The following is a 17,893-nucleotide window of genomic DNA, read 5'->3' on the forward strand; positions in this document are numbered from 1 at the left end:
TTTCCATCTCTGTTGGGCTATTTTTCCCAAGTAATTGAATGACTAAAGTTACTAAAAATCCATTCTCGACAGCAATTTGGATAAAAATTGCCCAGAAATAAATTTTCTAAAATCACTCAATTTGCGTATGATGTATAATACCATGGTAAGGAATGGGTTAAAGCGCGAAAATCATGCTAAAATGTCTCAATTTTTCAAATTTGTCAATTATATCATGTTTCAAAATATCGCCTGATTTTTTAGGTTAAATTCAATTCTAGACTTACCCAAAACCAAAATTTATAGAATAGTGGAAAGTGAGGTGTATAAATAAAAAAGGCAAACCTTTTTTTATTTAATTGAAAACTTCAAGCCTAGAAAAACCAGTGATAAACTCATGGTAGCTGAGATTCTTTACAGGTGACCTCGGGGTTCTCGCAACTCGAAATGCATGAAAATTCGATTGTGAGTTGAATTTTGTGGGTAAAGAATCGCGTCGAGACAATTTTATCCATTTCGACTAACAAGAGGTCATTTCTAAATAAGTCTGAGTGGAATAGGTCAACAAAATAGAGATAGAGTCCGGTCAATTTCGGAATAGCAAGGATCAGGTCGGGGTACAGTGAAGTGGAGTAGGAACGGACGTTACCCACTGTTAGAAAGATCTCGATCTTAGGTACAATATACTAAAATTTCATGGAAATCGCTGCATGAACACCGACAGTGCAGTCCGGTCAAGACATTTTTGATTATAGCTCGGATCAGGGAATATCGAGGGAGGAGTGCGACCCACCGTTGGAAAGGTCTCGACCTCAGCTACAACATACTAAAGCAAAAGCATCGTTTACTTTTCGAAATATTCGAGATCGATTAACCCAAAATCGATTTTTCGGGATGAAGTTTAGGTGTCGTAAAGGCTGTAGTATACCACGAGAGCTTTCCAAAACACCAAAATTTTTCAAATTCTGACAATTAGAACCGGAGATTAAATGTTTGATTTCTTCTAGCTCCAGTCAGGGGTGTCGGGGCCTTAAATTTCTTTTAAAACTAAAGCTCTTATGCCCCGCTATAACATAATAGAGCACTCGTGTAGTCAACGAGAGGTCTACATTTCGATCCTGGGTGGAGGCAGGAATTTTCCCTATCCATTCCCGAGAAAACTGGATGATTTGAGTATCATTTGCTCTGATTGATACGTTTCTCTGTACTCAAATACAATTAACATTGAACTAAAGTTCGCAAAAAAATTTAATATTATAATATTTGAGATCGATCGATCATCGATGCCATAGTGACTGAGTAATTGAAAAATGAAAATTTGAGGGTATTCCAAAATGGCGGAAGGTGGGTTGGGGTGGTCCAGACCTCATCAACTTCTAGCGACCTATCGACATTTAACCTTTGTTAAAAACCGCTTGTCGATATCTCTTTCCGTTCTCTCTCTAGAGACGTTTGTACTCCGGACGGGACGGCCATCCACGGAAATCGATTTTTAGCACACATGACTTTCGTGATCTATGGAGTGTCAAAACGTGTTAATCCAAAATTGGGACCCGATCTGACGAGGTCGTATTTCTCCCAGGACCACAAAAGCTGAGATTGTAAAGAATCTCAGCTAAATTATCAAAATAAAGTTAGTCTCTTAATTAGGACAATTTGTAATAAAATATTTGTTTCCGGATGAGAAATTCTAACATTTTACCATTTTTTTTTTTTTTTTTTGCCCACCCTACCTTAGGTCTTATTGGCGAATGCCTATATATGACCGCAGACTGCTTTTATTTTACCATTTTATTCCTCCAAAATATTGCTAAGAATATTTAGGTTATGTGAAAATGGACGGAAAAAATGTCTTTCATTCGCGTTGCTCGCAAAATGAGAAAAAGGCCCAACATCTAAATTCGCGTTTTCTAACACAAAATTTTGAGGTTATTGAATTAACAACAATTCTATGTAACATCAGTAAAATTGATTAATTGAACTTGAGAACAGTAAAGTGTTAAAAAAAATGTTCATTTTTCATTGGAATAACACCGTTTACATTATTTTGTCTCAGAATTTCAGTATATTATAGGAGCTCTTTAAAATTGAGTTATAATAATATAATAATGTCCATTGGGATTTCTGTAATTAGGCATTAAGCTTCTACAGTAGACTCTCTCAAATTCGGGCATTTAGGTCCAAAATGGGACCCGAATTAGAAAGAAATTCGGGCGACAAACTTTGAAATGCATCGATTTTTTTCGATTTTATTTATTTTTTTATGATTTGCATACACATTAGGGTAAAGTAACGAAATAGGATGAACAATTTACTGTCAATGTTATTCTGTCCTTAAACTGATTAAAATTCGTCCTAATTACTAAATAAATCGTCTTTGCTTTAACGTACCTAATAACAACTCAATATTGTTCTGGATATCTGCTAAATTTATCTATTAAATCCGTCTTTTTATTTAATCTGTAGAAGTCAATTCTTCTATAAAGTGGTAACGTCATAATTTTTTAAAATTCACGAGTTAATTCCCCTCATTAGAAGGGAACGGAGAGGAGAGAATTTGTGGCAAGGGAGTCAGTCTTGGTTGGAGCGAGGAAGAGGATGCATCGGGCTCCGTGTCCTGGGTCTGATGAGGTGGATAATAGCATATCCCAAGGCCCAGGGCAACAAATCAAAAGAAATATCCTCTTAGATTCAATAGATAACATAATTTTACATCATTTTTACAACTAACTCGAGGAAATAACCAAAATTCTATAGACGTCATCACGCGTGTCTCGCCATTAAAATTATAATATGAAAAGACAAAATGCTGGAAGGGCCTAAATTACAATGCCAGAAAATATTAATCACTTACCAACTTATCCACGAGATCCCTAAACAATTGCAAAATAGTATTGAATGATAGCTATGAATTGTATTTAAAATCGTTTTATTTGTCCTTTATTTAAATGCACACAATATATAAAAGTATATGTATATTAATTGAAAAAGAAAATGTTTGTAGGTAGTTTCATTCAAACTGAATTATTTTTTGCAGGTTATGTTCAGCATAACCTCAAATTGCTGACTGCGACTATTAACTAAATGAATATAAGAGACTGTATAATATGAATTTTGACATTATAATTTGGCGGATTCTTTTTTTTTAATGATCCAGTGATGGAAATACATCAAACACATATTCATAAGCGATGTTATCAAGTAAGGTATAGTTTTGCAGCCGGGTGATCTTATAACCTCACTTCTGTACTAAAATTGATGAGTATTTTAGTACTCATTTTTGAATTTTTCAAATAAAATCAGCGATCATATTTTTTCTACAAAATTCTTCAAATAAAACTATAGCCTCAACAGCGGAATGTTTGTGAAAAAGGTAAAAATTACTTTTGTTCTAATTTTGCAATCCAATCAGCCACGATATCGCCCATTTCGTTGGATGATTTGATCACAAAAGCATGATCAATGCCCGTGTTGTCGACTTCGGCGTCGATTCCGGGAATTCTTTGACACAATTCTTCGTAATATTTAGCAGGAGCCCATCCATCTGATGCGCCATAGAAGAATTTGAGAATGTCCTTGTTCTTCTCAATTAGATTGATGTCCAAGTCTCTGACACGAGCCATTTCTTCGCGAGCCAGCTCAATGTTGCGATCAAGTGTCTCCGGGTTTAAGAATGCTTTGATTTGCCTGCCCATGTTGATGCGTCCTATCTCACAGAGATGGTCCATAAACCACACCATGTACGTGTCCAAGAGAGAGTCTTGAGTCTTTTTCGATGACCAGTTGAAGAGTTTGACCAGGAGTCTGAGGATTGGGTAACAGGGAAGAGTGAATCTGCAGAACTTTTTCCCATTTGGACTCTCCGCCATTCTCTCAATGGTCGGAAAGAGCATGTAGCACTTCAGGGTTTTCTTCCTTATTTCCGGATTCTTCAGCAACTCAAGGATCATCCAGCATCCAATTGAGTGGCCCACAAGAATGAGCTGAAAGCCTTCTTCCAAATATTTATTGATCAATTGAATCTGAAAGTTCAAAAGAACAAAGGATATTTTTTATCCTTAGACCCAGTCGAGAGCTTTTTAGACTTTACCTTATGCTTCACTTGGGCATTAAGATCGTACAAATACTCATTCCCTTTCAGAGGAATAAGTTTCCGGGTGCACAAACAATTACTATGCTTTGGAATTTTATATCTATCACAATTCCGAGGGTAATCCACATGCCCAAGATGTCCCATAACATACACAGGGAACCTGTATTTGAGCCTATCATAGATCCGAAAGCCAAATTCAGAGTAAAACTCATTTTGTCCTGGATTTCCAGGAATAACAAACACCATAGCTTTGAGTTTTCCACTCTCCGAAACACACCCGAAATGCTTCACGTACGACCAAATTCCATTGGTCTCGTTGAAAATGTCCACATCACTCTCCAAAGGCATTTTTCTGCAATTTTAGGAATTTTATTAGAGATGAAAATTCTGGAGAACGCGGCCCCGAACAAAGGTCGACAGCACCAAAAAAGAAATGCAACAAAAACAATGAACCCGGTTGGACATTCAATCTCACCCTCTACGCATGTTTATTTGCTCAGTTTGCTCAATTTTCGCTTCATACAAATTTTCACAGATATTGCATTCAGTTGAAAATTGGAAGATGAATTGATTAAAAATTCCCAAAAGAGGCTGTGTAAAGCAGTAAGAGGCGAATGTAAAGCATCAGCAACAGACTGAAAAATGCAATGGCAATTCCTGATCTTCGAGATTCAGGCATGAATTATTATTAATTTATTAATAATAATAAATTATTAGGCAAACCCGCCAATTCTGAGATAAAGAAGCCTAAAAATTTAAGTTAAAGCTTTAACTTTGACACTAAAGATTTCGAATTCCATGTTATAGGAATTTTGGATAAAATTGCCTATAGGGCCCCTAAAGAAATTTGATTATCCAAGTAGCCAAAACAAGACGTTCCACTTTTAATGATGCATAAAAGTTCCGATTTATTGTCAACTAAAAGAACAATCTCCACAGTTCCTCCTCTCCTCAATGTCGCAATTCCACTGCAGTAAATCAAGCAGAGTTCAGTTATCGCCGAAATATCGGCAGTTGCTCCACCAAACACCAAACTCATTCAGCAGAAGGCACAGGAAGATACTCATACAGATCTCCCAATTTCAGATTTTTTTCTGGAAAAAAATGAGCAATTCAGGTCAATTAATTTCCAGTTGTAAGTAATTCAAACAATAAGTGACGAGGCAAATTTATGGTTCCAGGAGCTTCATCTGGATCGAAGAAAAGAAAGAAGGGCCCGAACACACTTCTCAGCCAAAAGGAGTGCTTCGTCAATTTTGTCCTGGAACACAGAAATACTCTGGACGCATTAAGTGACAGACATGATCCCCTTTGGTCAAATCTCACGAAAAAATTGAATTCTATGGGGTCACCCGAGAGGAACACCGCAAAAACATATGTAAATGATCAACTACATCACTCTCCAGAAAAATATACATCTTTGTGATCAATTAAACTCACCTTTTTGATTAAACACACCCCTTGAACAATTGACAATCTCAAATTAAACTGGACTTAAAGGTTTGAAAGGTCCTAACGAGCAGCTTTTAAATTAAAGGCGATTTATAGACGTTTGACATCTTTAAGTCTGTAAAACTTTAGCGTAGAATTCGAAATTTACAGTCTTAAAGGTTTAAATAAATTTGAGACTTTAAAATTCAAGATTTTTATCAGAGAATACGAATCGACCTTTAAAAGGCGATTTAAAGATTTAAGACTTAAAGATTTATCTTAGAATTGGGGGGAAAATTAGGTAATTCAGCAAAGTGAGGGACACTGAAAAAGAAGAAGAAAATTTTATCACAGTGTTCTTTTCGACAAGTTTTCAAACTACATTTTTAAGATTCTTTTCTGCTCCCCAAAATACATAAAATGGTAAGGTTACCTTCTCAAGACCAATTAAAATTACAGAATTAGCTTTCAAATTACAATTACCACAAATTTGGGGATCTCAGATCTCACAAGTACAGTCGAGTTCCTCAAATTTGAACTCCTCAAATTGCATTCAAAATGTAAAATATGAGGTTATTTAAAAGAAATTTTGCATGGACTCTGAATTAGAACTATTTTTCTCTGGTGTTTCCTCAATATTATCATATTATATTAATTTCCTCAATAAATTCCATTTATTTCACAATAAATTCAATTGAAAACAATCTCTAAAGTTATTTTCCTTAATTTAGAAAAAGTGAATTTTACATGAATTTCGTTACGTTTTTGAAAATACTGTTTAAATTTGAGGAGTGAGAAACGTCATAAATGTTCATATTTGAGAAACTCTACTGTATCACAATCAAGTGAATTTGGGGCGTCTTTGTTTTTAAAAGATTAATTTTTAAAAAGCATAAATTATTTTTCAATTGTTGCTTTTAGCGAATAAAGGATATCTTTTCCCCAAAATCTCAGGATATTCATGTCTATTGGTCACCTGAATTCCTAGAAATTTCCAATCCGGGCCAATAGGCAGCATGGATGGAGTCATAAAAATCACTATTAACCACAAAAATTAATTTTCATACAACATTTTTCATTTTCATCATTTTTACATGTTGGGAGGTTCTGTTCTGAGTACCAAATTTTACCCAAATTACCGGGAATAACCATCCTCCCAAACACTTGTGTGTTTGTCCATTATCCCTTGCCTTATGTGGATTAGGGGATTTGATGTCAGCATGTCCACTTGCCATTGCCGTGGCCCGTTATTGGGTAAAACAAACTTAATTTTAAGCCTCGACACGATTAATAATAATAACCGTAAAAACGACAAGGACAGTAAGGAAACTTTTAATGCTGTAGGGTTGTTCTTCCTGGAATGCTGTGTATAAGGATCCAAATTTATTAGATAAAAGATAAAATATGGATAAAGTGGAAAACTGTTAATTTACTGATAATTTATTTCACAATGTGAGATCAAAATAACCGAGGACTTGGAAATCGGACATAGTAGCACAACTGGTGGTGGTGTGGTAGCCCGACAAGATTTCTCTTGTTAAGGGTGTGTTGACGTACTTGTAGCTCAGGATCAACTGACTGGCGGCTCACAGCAGAACAGTTGTTATTGTTATACCATCGGAAGGCATAAAGATGCACACTTAAAGATGAGGCTTAGAGATGCAAACTCTTCACCTTCCAGTCAGAAGACTAACCCTTGGTACAAAGCACTTGGTGTATCCAAAAGTGTGCAAGAACCGTTTGAAATCGAATGAACGTTAAGTGAAACTTGTACGTCAATGGTCAAAACACTACCTGAACAAACTTATTTTGCCGTTTATTCAGTTTCAACGGTTCTTCGCACCACTTGGCGTTCCCAGCCAAAAAGTCTGGTAATTTATAATAACGGCAGGGACTTTAGCCGCGAAATCGATTCGTCTTACAATAATGAAAGTGTTGTGACTCATTTCTGCATCACAACCATTGTCCCGTATTTACGCGAGATCATGCACGCTCGTTCAAGAAGAGACATGATAGATCATGTTCAGTATCATGAGAAAGTTCTCTGGGAAATTGGTCCTCAAGGAATTTGTAGCCCAGAGATAAAATAACCCCTTGAATTCATTAGTACCCCTTCAGGGTAATAAACACATCACGCTCATTAGAGAAAAGGCAGGTGATCTCAAAAAGGTCATAAAATCACGATGGGCAAGATATGAGGACCAAGAAGAAAAAAAGGGGTGCATTTGTTGGCTTATTAGGCAGACAAAGGCACCCTCTATTCCTGAAGAGCTCGTAAAATAGGTGATCTATGGTGACAAGTTCTTAAGATTACTTTCTCTTCGAGACGGTCGTTAAATTAGAGCTCGCGCCAAGAAGAGCAATAAAATCCTGAAAAAGAAATAGAGATCGACAACGTGTGAGGTCCTTGGTCATCCTAATTAAGCAACCTCTTTCTTAAGGATATATAAGGTATGGGAAAAAACTCTAGAGATAATGAAGGTGGAAAGTTGGACATGCACCGAGCGATCGTCTCCAGACGATCGCTATCTAAAGGGTTGTCCTGAATCACTAATTGGACACCTTCTCACGGGAAATAATGTCGAGAAAATAGGGGGTGAGTGGAGAATTTTGATATAAAAAGGGTAGTTGAATCTAAGGAAGGGGTCAGTCACTGTGTAAACGTGGCCCATGTCATTGGGCAGTGTATTCTTCCTTAAATAAAACAGCTCTAAAAAAAAGTGAGTTGTGTTTCACTACTGGATCCGGAGACAACAAGGTGAACCCCCCTCCAGTTGGTTTACCACAAAAGAATATGATGTAGTTCTTCAAAAAGATAATGGGTAAAACATTTTTTTATAAGTAAATTAGCAAATTTGGTAAATAAAAAATTCAATAAGTCCATTTTGGTAAGTAAAAATTTGAAAATGGTTCATAACCTCTTAATTTTTCCTTTGCAAATAATATTTCACTACTTTTCAAATTTGCTTATTCGCTTAGTATTATTAAATTTTACTTACATTTTTTTTAACAACAAATTTAACTCTATGTAAACCATAGAGAATTTATGTTCAGATCTTAAAATGGTATGGAATCACAATATCAAAAAATATACTGCATTTTTGGAGAATTTATTCATAGAAAGAGCTTGAGTGGATTTTTTTATTGGCAAAAAACATACGAGCAGTAAAAAATTCTAAATGGGAAGTAAAAAATTAAAAATGAGCAGTAAAATATCTAATTATAGTCAGTAAAAAACTTAAATCTTTACAAAAATGGGCCTAATTTATATATTTAACATTTAAAATAGTTACATATAGAGTGAAAAGCCCTTTATTTTCCCTTTGCCAAAATTTGGACGATAATATCACTGTTTCAATTTTTTTTTGTTAACTGCTCAATTTTAACTTTTTACTGCTCATTTATTCAATGCCATTTTTTTAACACTTTAAAACACGAGCCAAAAAATTACGTAAAATACGAAACTGGCATAAAATACCAGAACTAATATTCTCAACAAAAGAGCGTTTTTTCAATAGTTTTTCGTTCCGTAATGGTGTCTACACACTACAAGCAATTTTCGTCAAAAATTGCCTTTTTTTTAAATTCTGACGTTTCTGCCTATAAGGATAGGGGAAATTTTCTTTAAAAAGACATTTTTTAAAGAAATTTATACTAGTGTGTAAAGGCCATAAGACTTCTACAGCAGTTCGAAGGTTCCATTCCATACTATTCTATCTCAGAATGACAACATTTCAGGAGAGCCATTCGAAGTTGACGATTTCCTAAGCTGTCCGTGTAAATTTTTTTCGAAAACATTGAAGATCTCGTTACCCGAACGCCGGATGACCACCAAATTTTCACCAGTTGTAGAACTCGGTCCCAGGAACAACATATCTCTCGGAGTAATATAATTCTAAGTCGACTTAGAATAGTATGGAATTGAGCCGTCGAGTTCTAGGACTCATAAATTCATTTTTCAATAAATATTTTCCCATTTTCTTGTCATTTTTATATAAATTTTCTGAAAATTGACAAAAAATGTTCAGGTGAATTTTTACAGATTTTCTTAGCAAAAAGCTAATTTCCATTGCATTTCATTTTTCCTAGCAATTTGGAAAGAATTTTAGGACTCATATCAATATATTTTCCATTACAATTTTCAAAATCTCATATATAGTTTGCGCTTTTTTTAAAGAAAATTATATGTGAAATTCCAACGGAAATTCGAAAAAGAAAAACAAGGCATATAGTGAATTTTCACCTTATTTTTCTCTTCAGTACCACTTTACAATAATTCTAGGACTTATATTAATTAATTTTTAATCATTATTTTAACATTTTCGAATATTTTTTCTCTATTTTTTTGAATCATGACAAAGCTCAATAAATGTTAACATTTTTTAGGTTATGTAGTATAAGCCATTCAAATGTCCATTTCTAATGCCAACTCCATAGAAAGTCGCGGCATTTTACGCCAATTTGGTATTCTACGCCCATTTTTTGTTTTTTCCACTATTTTTTTAAATAATAGAAAAGTTATGAACATTTTTTTCCCACTAAACGAAAGCTAATTAAATTCTCTATGCATTCATGTTATCACTTTAGCATAATATTGAATAGAATTCCTACCATGAACCTTTAAATCTAAACTTAAAATTGGAATAAAATGCCACTTTGGGTTTTAAAGTGTTAAGATCTCACCAAAGAATCATAATCATTGCAAGCTAACAAGGCTTAACTGTAGATAGTAACTGTCAAAGTTTGTTTACAAAAGCTTTCCTAAATCTTTTTATGTAATTTGGATCACAAATTTAATCTATAATTGGAAAGACCTAAATAATGTTGGACGGCTGGTATTGTCGGACGATGGCTAATCAGCAAGCCACAATGGAGCAGAACGAAAATGACGTCAATGACATTGAGGAGGGCTCCAGCGACGAGGAGAGCGTCAATCAGCATCAGGCAGTGGACTTTAAGGCTCAGTATCAGATCCTCAAGAAGAAATTCAAGTTTCTCATCTATGTGAGTATCTCAATTGCAATCTGGGTTACCGGAATTTCACTGGATTTCTTTGCAGGAAAATGAGTTTCTGCAGGATTCCCTGAGAATCACACAGAGACGTTATCTCAAAGCTTCTAGGGATAAATCCTTCCTTCTGGACAAACTCTTGCAATACGAGAAGCCAGAATTGACATCTTCAGAAAGTGAAGAGACTGAAACATCCGATGACGAAGGCACAAGATCTGACCAAGTGAAGAGGTGAGGGATTTTCTGTTTTCAAAAAGGGAATCTTTGATTTTATTATTATTTTTTTTTTGTAGGAAGAAACTTGATGGAATTAGCAGCGGAACAAACTCTATACAGTCAAGAAATTCCAATGTTCAGCCAAAGAGGAAGAAAGCAGTGGTCAAAAAGCCCCAAGTTCATGTGAGAAAATCATTAAGTGAAGCAATAAGATTGCTTTTTACGGTGAAGGTATTTTTCCAGATTACCGGATCGGCTCCTAATCTCCCTTCGGATGGACATATGACTGCTGAAGAGATAGAACGGCATCTGCAATCGAGGCATTCACTGATGGAATTGCTTCCGGAAAGGGCTCCGCCGACAGTTCCCCATGAAATGTTTAGCAATGAACCTTCCCTTGACAGGTTTCTTTAACATAACCTCAATTTTTATTTTATTGGTTTTTAGATGTTTTTTTCTTATCTTTTTCAGTGAATCTAATGAATGTGGCATTGAGACATCTCCCAGCAATATTGGCGATATCGATTAAAGTACAAATTATGCTATTTATTTGGAATAAAATCAACTTTTTCATGTCGGTAGGAAATGTCTGGGGAGGAATTTGGACTTGTCTGAGGAAATTGCATATGCGTAGTACACGGAAAAAAGCAAAAAGAGAATGTGTTTCGTTATTTCTGACGAAGAAATAGCTTTCTTAAGCTGAAGGTAACTCATAGTGGGTTTATAATCCAATATTTATTCATAATTAGTGAATTTTCCTTGCATAAATGTGGAAAATGAAGAAAAACCTACCAATTCGAGAAAATTTACAGTGTATCCATAGTGACATTTAACTTTTGTAAAAGCTGTCAATTGGTGCAAAGTTTCAGTGTGGTTTTTGCTTTCCAGTAGCGTGCAAGTTCATTTCAATTTTCTTCCTGATTTTCTCACAGTAGCACCTCAGAAGAGTTCCCCATTGTGATGTAACCGAAAACTCGAGCATCTCGAGATCAAGTGCCAATTTGAGAAATGAGTGCTCCATCGATTATTAACCGTGAAAAGTGAGGAGCATAGAAAAAGTGCTCTGAAAGAAGAAAGTCCCACCATCTTGGTTTCTTTTGATTTTGGAGGAATAGAGAAGTGTGTGCCTGGCTCGGTGATTTCTGCCCAGAGTGACTATGCAATCACTGTGCTGGACCACGAGATTCGTGACACGAGCACTGAGGAGTGGCTTTTCCACCCTCATTGAGCCCAACAACAAACCAAAGCCTCACTTTGTGTCAGTTGTCTGTGGATTCCCCAAAGATTTCCTCCGCTCCAAATACAAATTAGGCAAATTCGGCGAGGATGCCTGGTTTACGGCCAGGACCAGTGTCGCCGACGTGATAGGTGAGTACTCTTGCCATCTAAATTGCCCAATTAGATCCTGCTTTTGCCTTTCTACGTCGCACAAATGAACCCCAGAGACCCTTCCGGAAACATTTGACAGGCGTCCTTCATGGATGACTTTGAAGGGTCGATCGCGCATTTGTCTTGGCTGGAAGATCAAAGATTCATCTCCAGAATTGATCGCAAATATTCCAAAACACAAACTCTCACTTCTGAAAACTGCGAAAATCATGATAGACGCATTAAGGCTACTTATCTTTCCAATATTATTGCTTCAAGGGGGTTTACCAACTCAAAAATCAATGCCCTCAAATATCAGAGGTATCTCATAATAAAAGAAGTTGACGTACAGGATCAAAAAGGGAATCAGGAGGGGAATTCTGTAAAGTTCTGGCAATGCCATATGACAAATTGGGTTTGAATCTCAGGAGAGCTTTTTCGAAAATGTGATTCTGTAGCCGTGACATTGTCATTTCAGCTCACGTGACATTATCAGAAGTCACATATTTGAGATTTCTGGCTATTAAAATGACAATGAATGTTGTTAAACATCAACCAAGAGAGACTGTATTTGCATAATATCACTAAGTAAAATCATTTCATTAAAAAAATCAATGAATTGCATTTTCGAAAATATGTGATATACAAAAAAGGTTAATTGGCATTGTCAGGTTTCGAACTCATGCGTGACAATGCCACGAAAATTACAGAATTCCCCTACAGATGTCAAATTTTTGAAGACGTAACCAGTTTCAACTGGTTACTGTCTATTTCGTTTGCCGATTGCCTGGGTAATCGAAAATTTAGCTTAGCCAAAACTAATTATCTCGTACAACACTCCATTTTGTATTAATCCGAGACACTTTCCCTTCTTTGAACTTACGAAATTCCATATTTTTTGAAACGATTTCTAGAGTGATTCTCGAAATTAATCCTCGGCTAAATGATTTGATTTTCTATAGAGTTATCCCTTGCTACATTTTAACACATAGACTTAAATATAGCTCATAAAATATAAACAATCTTTTTGGTTTGTTTTCTGAAATTTTTACCCCAAAAAAAATATTGAGTTAGAAATACAATTCAGAGAATACAAATTCATGATAAGAAATTAGGTGAGTAGAGCACTGTGAAATTTTTACTGACACAAGATAAAATGTGTTGTAAACTTTTATATCACAGTTTATATCGCAGAATCAGAAAGATACCAGGTGACGAGTGCGGATTTTATAACATTTATTTTTGTAGTTCTTATTCGTTTATAATGCTATATGTTTTAGTTTTAGTTTTTTTTCCTTATTTTCTGAATTTTAGGTGCGATTTCTTCATAATCCCACCTATTTTCAATATAGGATTTTAAGGCCACTTACACATTGGGAGAAATTTTCATAAAAAAATTCTTTTTTTTACAATTCGTACGTTTTCAACTACAGCACTGTAGGCAATTTCATTCAAAAAAGGAATTTTTGATGAAAATTGCTCCTAATAATAATTCCTCCTTTATGGCCTCTACACACCAGACAAATTTATGTCCTTATTAAAGAGTTTTTCCTACACGAGTGCAGGGAATTAGCCTCAATATGGACATAACATTATTTAGTGTGTAGAAGCCATTATGGCCTCTACACACAAGAGAAATTTATGTCCATATTGAAGAGTTTCTCATACACAAGCGTAATACCCTAGACACACTTACGACTTAAGCCGAGAGACGCAGGCGACTTATTGGAAAATGATGCAAATGTATTTTGACCATTATTTCTAATATAATTACGCTAAGTCGTCTCTCGGCTAATCCTCAGGTCTGTCAAGGCCCTAAGGAATTTGCTTCAATATGGACAGAAATTTCTCTACTGTACAAACGCCATCAGTTTATCTCGAGACTTACTTTTCTAATATTTAATCACGATTAACTGTGGAACTTTACCTCAGTTTGGTAGAAAAAAACCGTCCGGGTGTTTCCTATCCGGAAGTTATTGACGTATTACGAGTTCTTCAAAACTACAAAAAATCACTAGTTTTTTTTTGTGAAAATCTTTTAAAAATTTTCTCAGATAAATCAAACGCTTTTTTATCATTTAAACTTCACACAACTGAGACTCCATTCTTACAGAAAAATCCATCCGGGACCTAGCTATCAAGGAGTTAGTATTGTGTTTTGTTTGCGTTTAAACTGTGCAAAAAATAATTTGGACCAAGAAAACTGTTGACTTACTTCTAAAAAGATCGCAAAATCAAGTTTTAGCCATTTTGATGCACCATTTATTAAATTTTGGCCCTTTTCTTTTAATAAAACATTGGAGCTTATTTGAGGTATTCAAAGTAAAAGTAGTCTATCTTAAATCAAATTTCTATTAAAATAGCTCAATCTTGCTCTGAACTACACATTTTGTACTTAAAAGTTTGGTTATGTTTGGTCTTTACAGATTTTAACCATTTCTCAGACTGCCTTCACTAGTTTTTAATCGCTATATGTTGAAAAATCACTCGGTTTAACTAATTTGAATGTTATTTTTACACAAAATACCTAAGAAAATAGCGAAAACCAAGAGAATATGAGATCATCCCACATGCAAGCAACGGAGAATTGAAAAAGTTGTACACTTATCATCGAAATGCCTAGAATTATACCAAAAAAAAAAAAAAGATTCGTAGAACCGCGATTTTCATCATTTAGGAAACAAAAACCGTGAGATGAGATAATCCTCTAGTTGGTTTAGGGATGGTAATCATATGACATTTTTTTACCCTTATGAGTAGCCCTCTCCCGTGACACTGGAAACTGTTCTCAATTTCCAATTTCCAAGCCTTTAATTGAAGGGTTTGGTCATAATTTCTTGGAAAAAATTCTATGTTTACCACACCTTTCAGATTGTGGAAGACTTTCTTGAAGAAGAAAGTTTGAAATTTATGAAATTAATTTATGAAATTTTCTTAGTCAAAACGGTGAAGCCGAATTAATGAAAACAAGTTTTTCAACAAATTATTCTTTAATTGAATATACTGAATAGATATTATTTTATAATTTACATAATTTTTCAACATTATTCGACCTCCACGAAGAGACCAGTATAATCCCTCGAATTTTTCACCCACAAAATTTTCACCTTCCACCCCTCGGAGACCAATTTTCTCAACAAATTTGTTACAGACGATTTCTGAGAAATGTCACGCTGTTTGTCCCTTTGTTCGTCCGGTCGGCGCCAGCTCTAGAAGCCAAACGGTTAGAGATAGCAACTTGGGATCTTCGGGGGACCCTCCCCCCATAAGTCGACTTAACGATTGTTAACTTGCCTCATATTTTCCTTCCACCACTCCCCTTTCCAACCAAAACCAGGGGTGGTATGATAAATTTTCGATACTATCGAATCAATAGTATCGATAAGTCTGTATCTTGTACATTTACTGAATGACGGATTTTTAAAAATTATTTGACCATTTATTGATCAACTTTCAAAAGAATGTAACAGTACAGCTATCATTTTAATTTTTCAGAATTGACAGTCGATACTGTCGAAAATAAGTTATCATGTCACACCAGTTTTTTTTTGGGATAGTTTGAAAACGCGTCGTACGATTTTTTTTCATTTTTGGTTATGTTTTAGAGATTGCACATGCGGACAATTGACCATGTATGAAAATACTGTTGTATCATTCTTAATAACGGTTTTTCAAGGTCAAAAGTTAAAATAGCTCTAGAGAGCACATTTATCAAGCAATTTGGGTCATATTTGGGCTCGTTGGAAAGGTCTTGGAATTTCCTATAAAACTGAACCGGTTCCAATCGGTTCTGAATCGGTAATAAATTTGTTTATAACCGATAACTAATTTTTATTCGAAAATCAATTGTATTGCTCCTGAGGAGTATTTTGGGCACTGTTTTGTGTGTTTTATAAATCGGTTAAAAAGCGGTTCTAAATCGGTACTGAACCGGTTATGAACCGATAAGTAAGGGCCTTGACAGACCTGAGGATTAGCCGAGAGACGACTTAGTGTAATTATACTCGACATAGTGGCCAAACTTCATTTCCATCATTTTCCACTAAATCGTCTCTCGGCTTAAGTCATAAGTGTGTCTAGGGCATAACTTTCACCCGAGAATCAATTCTATTACTCTTAGAACTATTTTGGGGCTCTTTTGAGTGATTTATGAATCGGTTTAAATCGATTGACAACCGGTAAATAGATTATGCGAAAGTATTTTTGGGGTATAGCATCTAATTCACGAGTTTGAGTACAGTAGACTCTCTCTCAATCGGGAATATCGGGCGAAATGTCATCCGGTTTAGCGATAGAATTGAGCGTCAAAGCCTTTGTAAATTCCACAAAAACTGCTCAATTATAAAGAATCACGATAAAATAGGAAGAACTACAGCAAATTTGAGCAAATTAGCTTCATAATTAAACGTGAAAATTGTCAACAAAATTTGTCGCCCGATTGAAAAAGAGCCGATTGAGTGAGAGTCTACTGTACTTCGTAAAGCCTAGGACGCTTTGCCACCTCTTCAAATGAAATTTAAAAATTTTGTATTAACAAAAAGTTTTTCTATTTTAAAAATCATTTTAAAAAATATCTAAAGTAAAATTTCAGTACTTATTTTAAGAAATGCACACTACTGTCTTTGTTTTCATGTTGCAATCGATTTTGAAACTTGATGCAAAAATTATTGCTGAACAGTGTTATTATATATGCACTGTTATTAAGTGCACGGTGAATCATTTATCGGAATGAGAGCTTTTAGTAGGAGAACCTCTCCCATTTTTTTTTCTACTGCAATTGGTTTCATTTGGAGAAAAATAGCACAAGTATAATAAATCAATAATATATGGTCTTGCAAAAGTTCGTTGACATTTTCTCTCAAGATGCATTTTTATGTAATAATGTGGCAAAATATAAACCCTTGGCTCACAGAGTATATCTTTGGTGGTTGCAAGCGGTTGCTCTCTCAGGGAGAAAAATACTTCACATTCATCAAATCCAATTGAGCCTTAAACCATATGTGCAGTGTTACTGAATGAATAAGAATGAGTTATTTTTAAATGAAGAAGAAAAAAAAAGACTCGTGAGTGCATGTGATTTTCAAAGCAAAAATGAGGGTCAAGCTTAATTAATTCTGCAATTTTGTCTGATGTCATCGAAATCACGCGCAAGATTACTCAAGAAAATCAGTCAATAAACCCCTTGGCTGATTTTTTTTTGTATTTAGATAAAATCAGAGATTGAGATTGAGTATTTAGTTATGGTTTTTTTTTGTGGTTTAATGTGGCTGCACACCTTTTTGACTCACGATTAGCACATTTTTTTTGTATGCGTATAGCTCCAAAGTCCAGTTTAACGAATTCAACATAATCTCAATTTGGCATTTTCTGAGACGCATTTCAATGCGAGAAGCTCGAAGTTGAACCGTTTTGTGTGAGTATTGGTCGAGAGAAGTATAAACTGCCAAAGATATATCACGTGAATGCATTTAAATTACATTTTAATAGTGGACTAAATTAAGAAAAAAAATAGAAAATAAAGTTAAATTTGTCAGAAGATTGAATGAAAGTTGGGTTTCTTCTGTTTATTTCAATTTAGGTGATTTTTTATTGTGTCACAAACAAATTAATAAGTGAAAATAGTCTCTTATTGTCATACAAAGTCTTGTGATCTCATTGAGTTTCTGAGAGATCGAAAGAGAGAGAAGAGAAGATTATCTTCAAAATAGATGCCTAAAAGAAAATTTACAGAATGAGCAAAAAGAGATTTTTGGCAAATTTTCAAATGTTCTCGTCGAACGTATTTTTGGATACCTC

The 17,893-nt window shown here is 35.0% G+C and overlaps 3 protein-coding genes across 4 annotated transcripts in view; 2 read left to right on the top strand and 1 right to left on the bottom strand.

The window, feature by feature from the left end:
* Window positions 1-2,886: 2,886 nt before the first annotated feature.
* On the bottom strand, window positions 2,887-4,553 carry LOC129805741 (lipid droplet-associated hydrolase). Its single transcript, XM_055853863.1, has 2 exons — window positions 4,070-4,553; window positions 2,887-4,001 (listed from the first exon to the last, which is right to left on the bottom strand). The coding sequence occupies exons 1-2, from the start codon at window positions 4,418-4,420 to the stop codon at window positions 3,360-3,362; spliced, it is 993 nt and encodes a 330-aa protein (XP_055709838.1). The 5' UTR covers window positions 4,421-4,553; the 3' UTR covers window positions 2,887-3,359.
* Window positions 4,554-10,217: 5,664 nt separating this feature from the next.
* Window positions 10,218-11,319, top strand: LOC129805744 (INO80 complex subunit E). 2 transcript variants are annotated; one of them, XM_055853867.1, is made up of 5 exons: window positions 10,218-10,507; window positions 10,563-10,744; window positions 10,807-10,912; window positions 10,973-11,133; window positions 11,201-11,319. In XM_055853867.1, the coding sequence occupies exons 1-5, from the start codon at window positions 10,325-10,327 to the stop codon at window positions 11,256-11,258; spliced, it is 690 nt and encodes a 229-aa protein (XP_055709842.1). In that variant the 5' UTR covers window positions 10,218-10,324; the 3' UTR covers window positions 11,259-11,319. The 2 variants fall into 2 exon arrangements, with proteins under 2 accessions (XP_055709842.1, XP_055709841.1); XM_055853866.1 differs by having other exon boundaries at window positions 10,807-11,133.
* Window positions 11,320-11,364: 45 nt separating this feature from the next.
* LOC129805742 (protein phosphatase PTC7 homolog) overlaps window positions 11,365-17,893 on the top strand; it is a 28,132-nt gene continuing 21,603 nt past the window's right edge. Inside the window, exon 1 of the mRNA XM_055853864.1 lies at window positions 11,365-12,097. Coding sequence (XP_055709839.1) covers window positions 11,887-12,097 — 211 coding nt within the window. The 5' untranslated portion in view covers window positions 11,365-11,886. The remainder of the gene's footprint in view (window positions 12,098-17,893) is intronic.

The sequence above is a fragment of the Phlebotomus papatasi genome, chromosome 3, assembly GCF_024763615.1.
Source record: "Phlebotomus papatasi isolate M1 chromosome 3, Ppap_2.1, whole genome shotgun sequence".
Taxonomy (NCBI): domain Eukaryota; kingdom Metazoa; phylum Arthropoda; class Insecta; order Diptera; family Psychodidae; genus Phlebotomus; species Phlebotomus papatasi.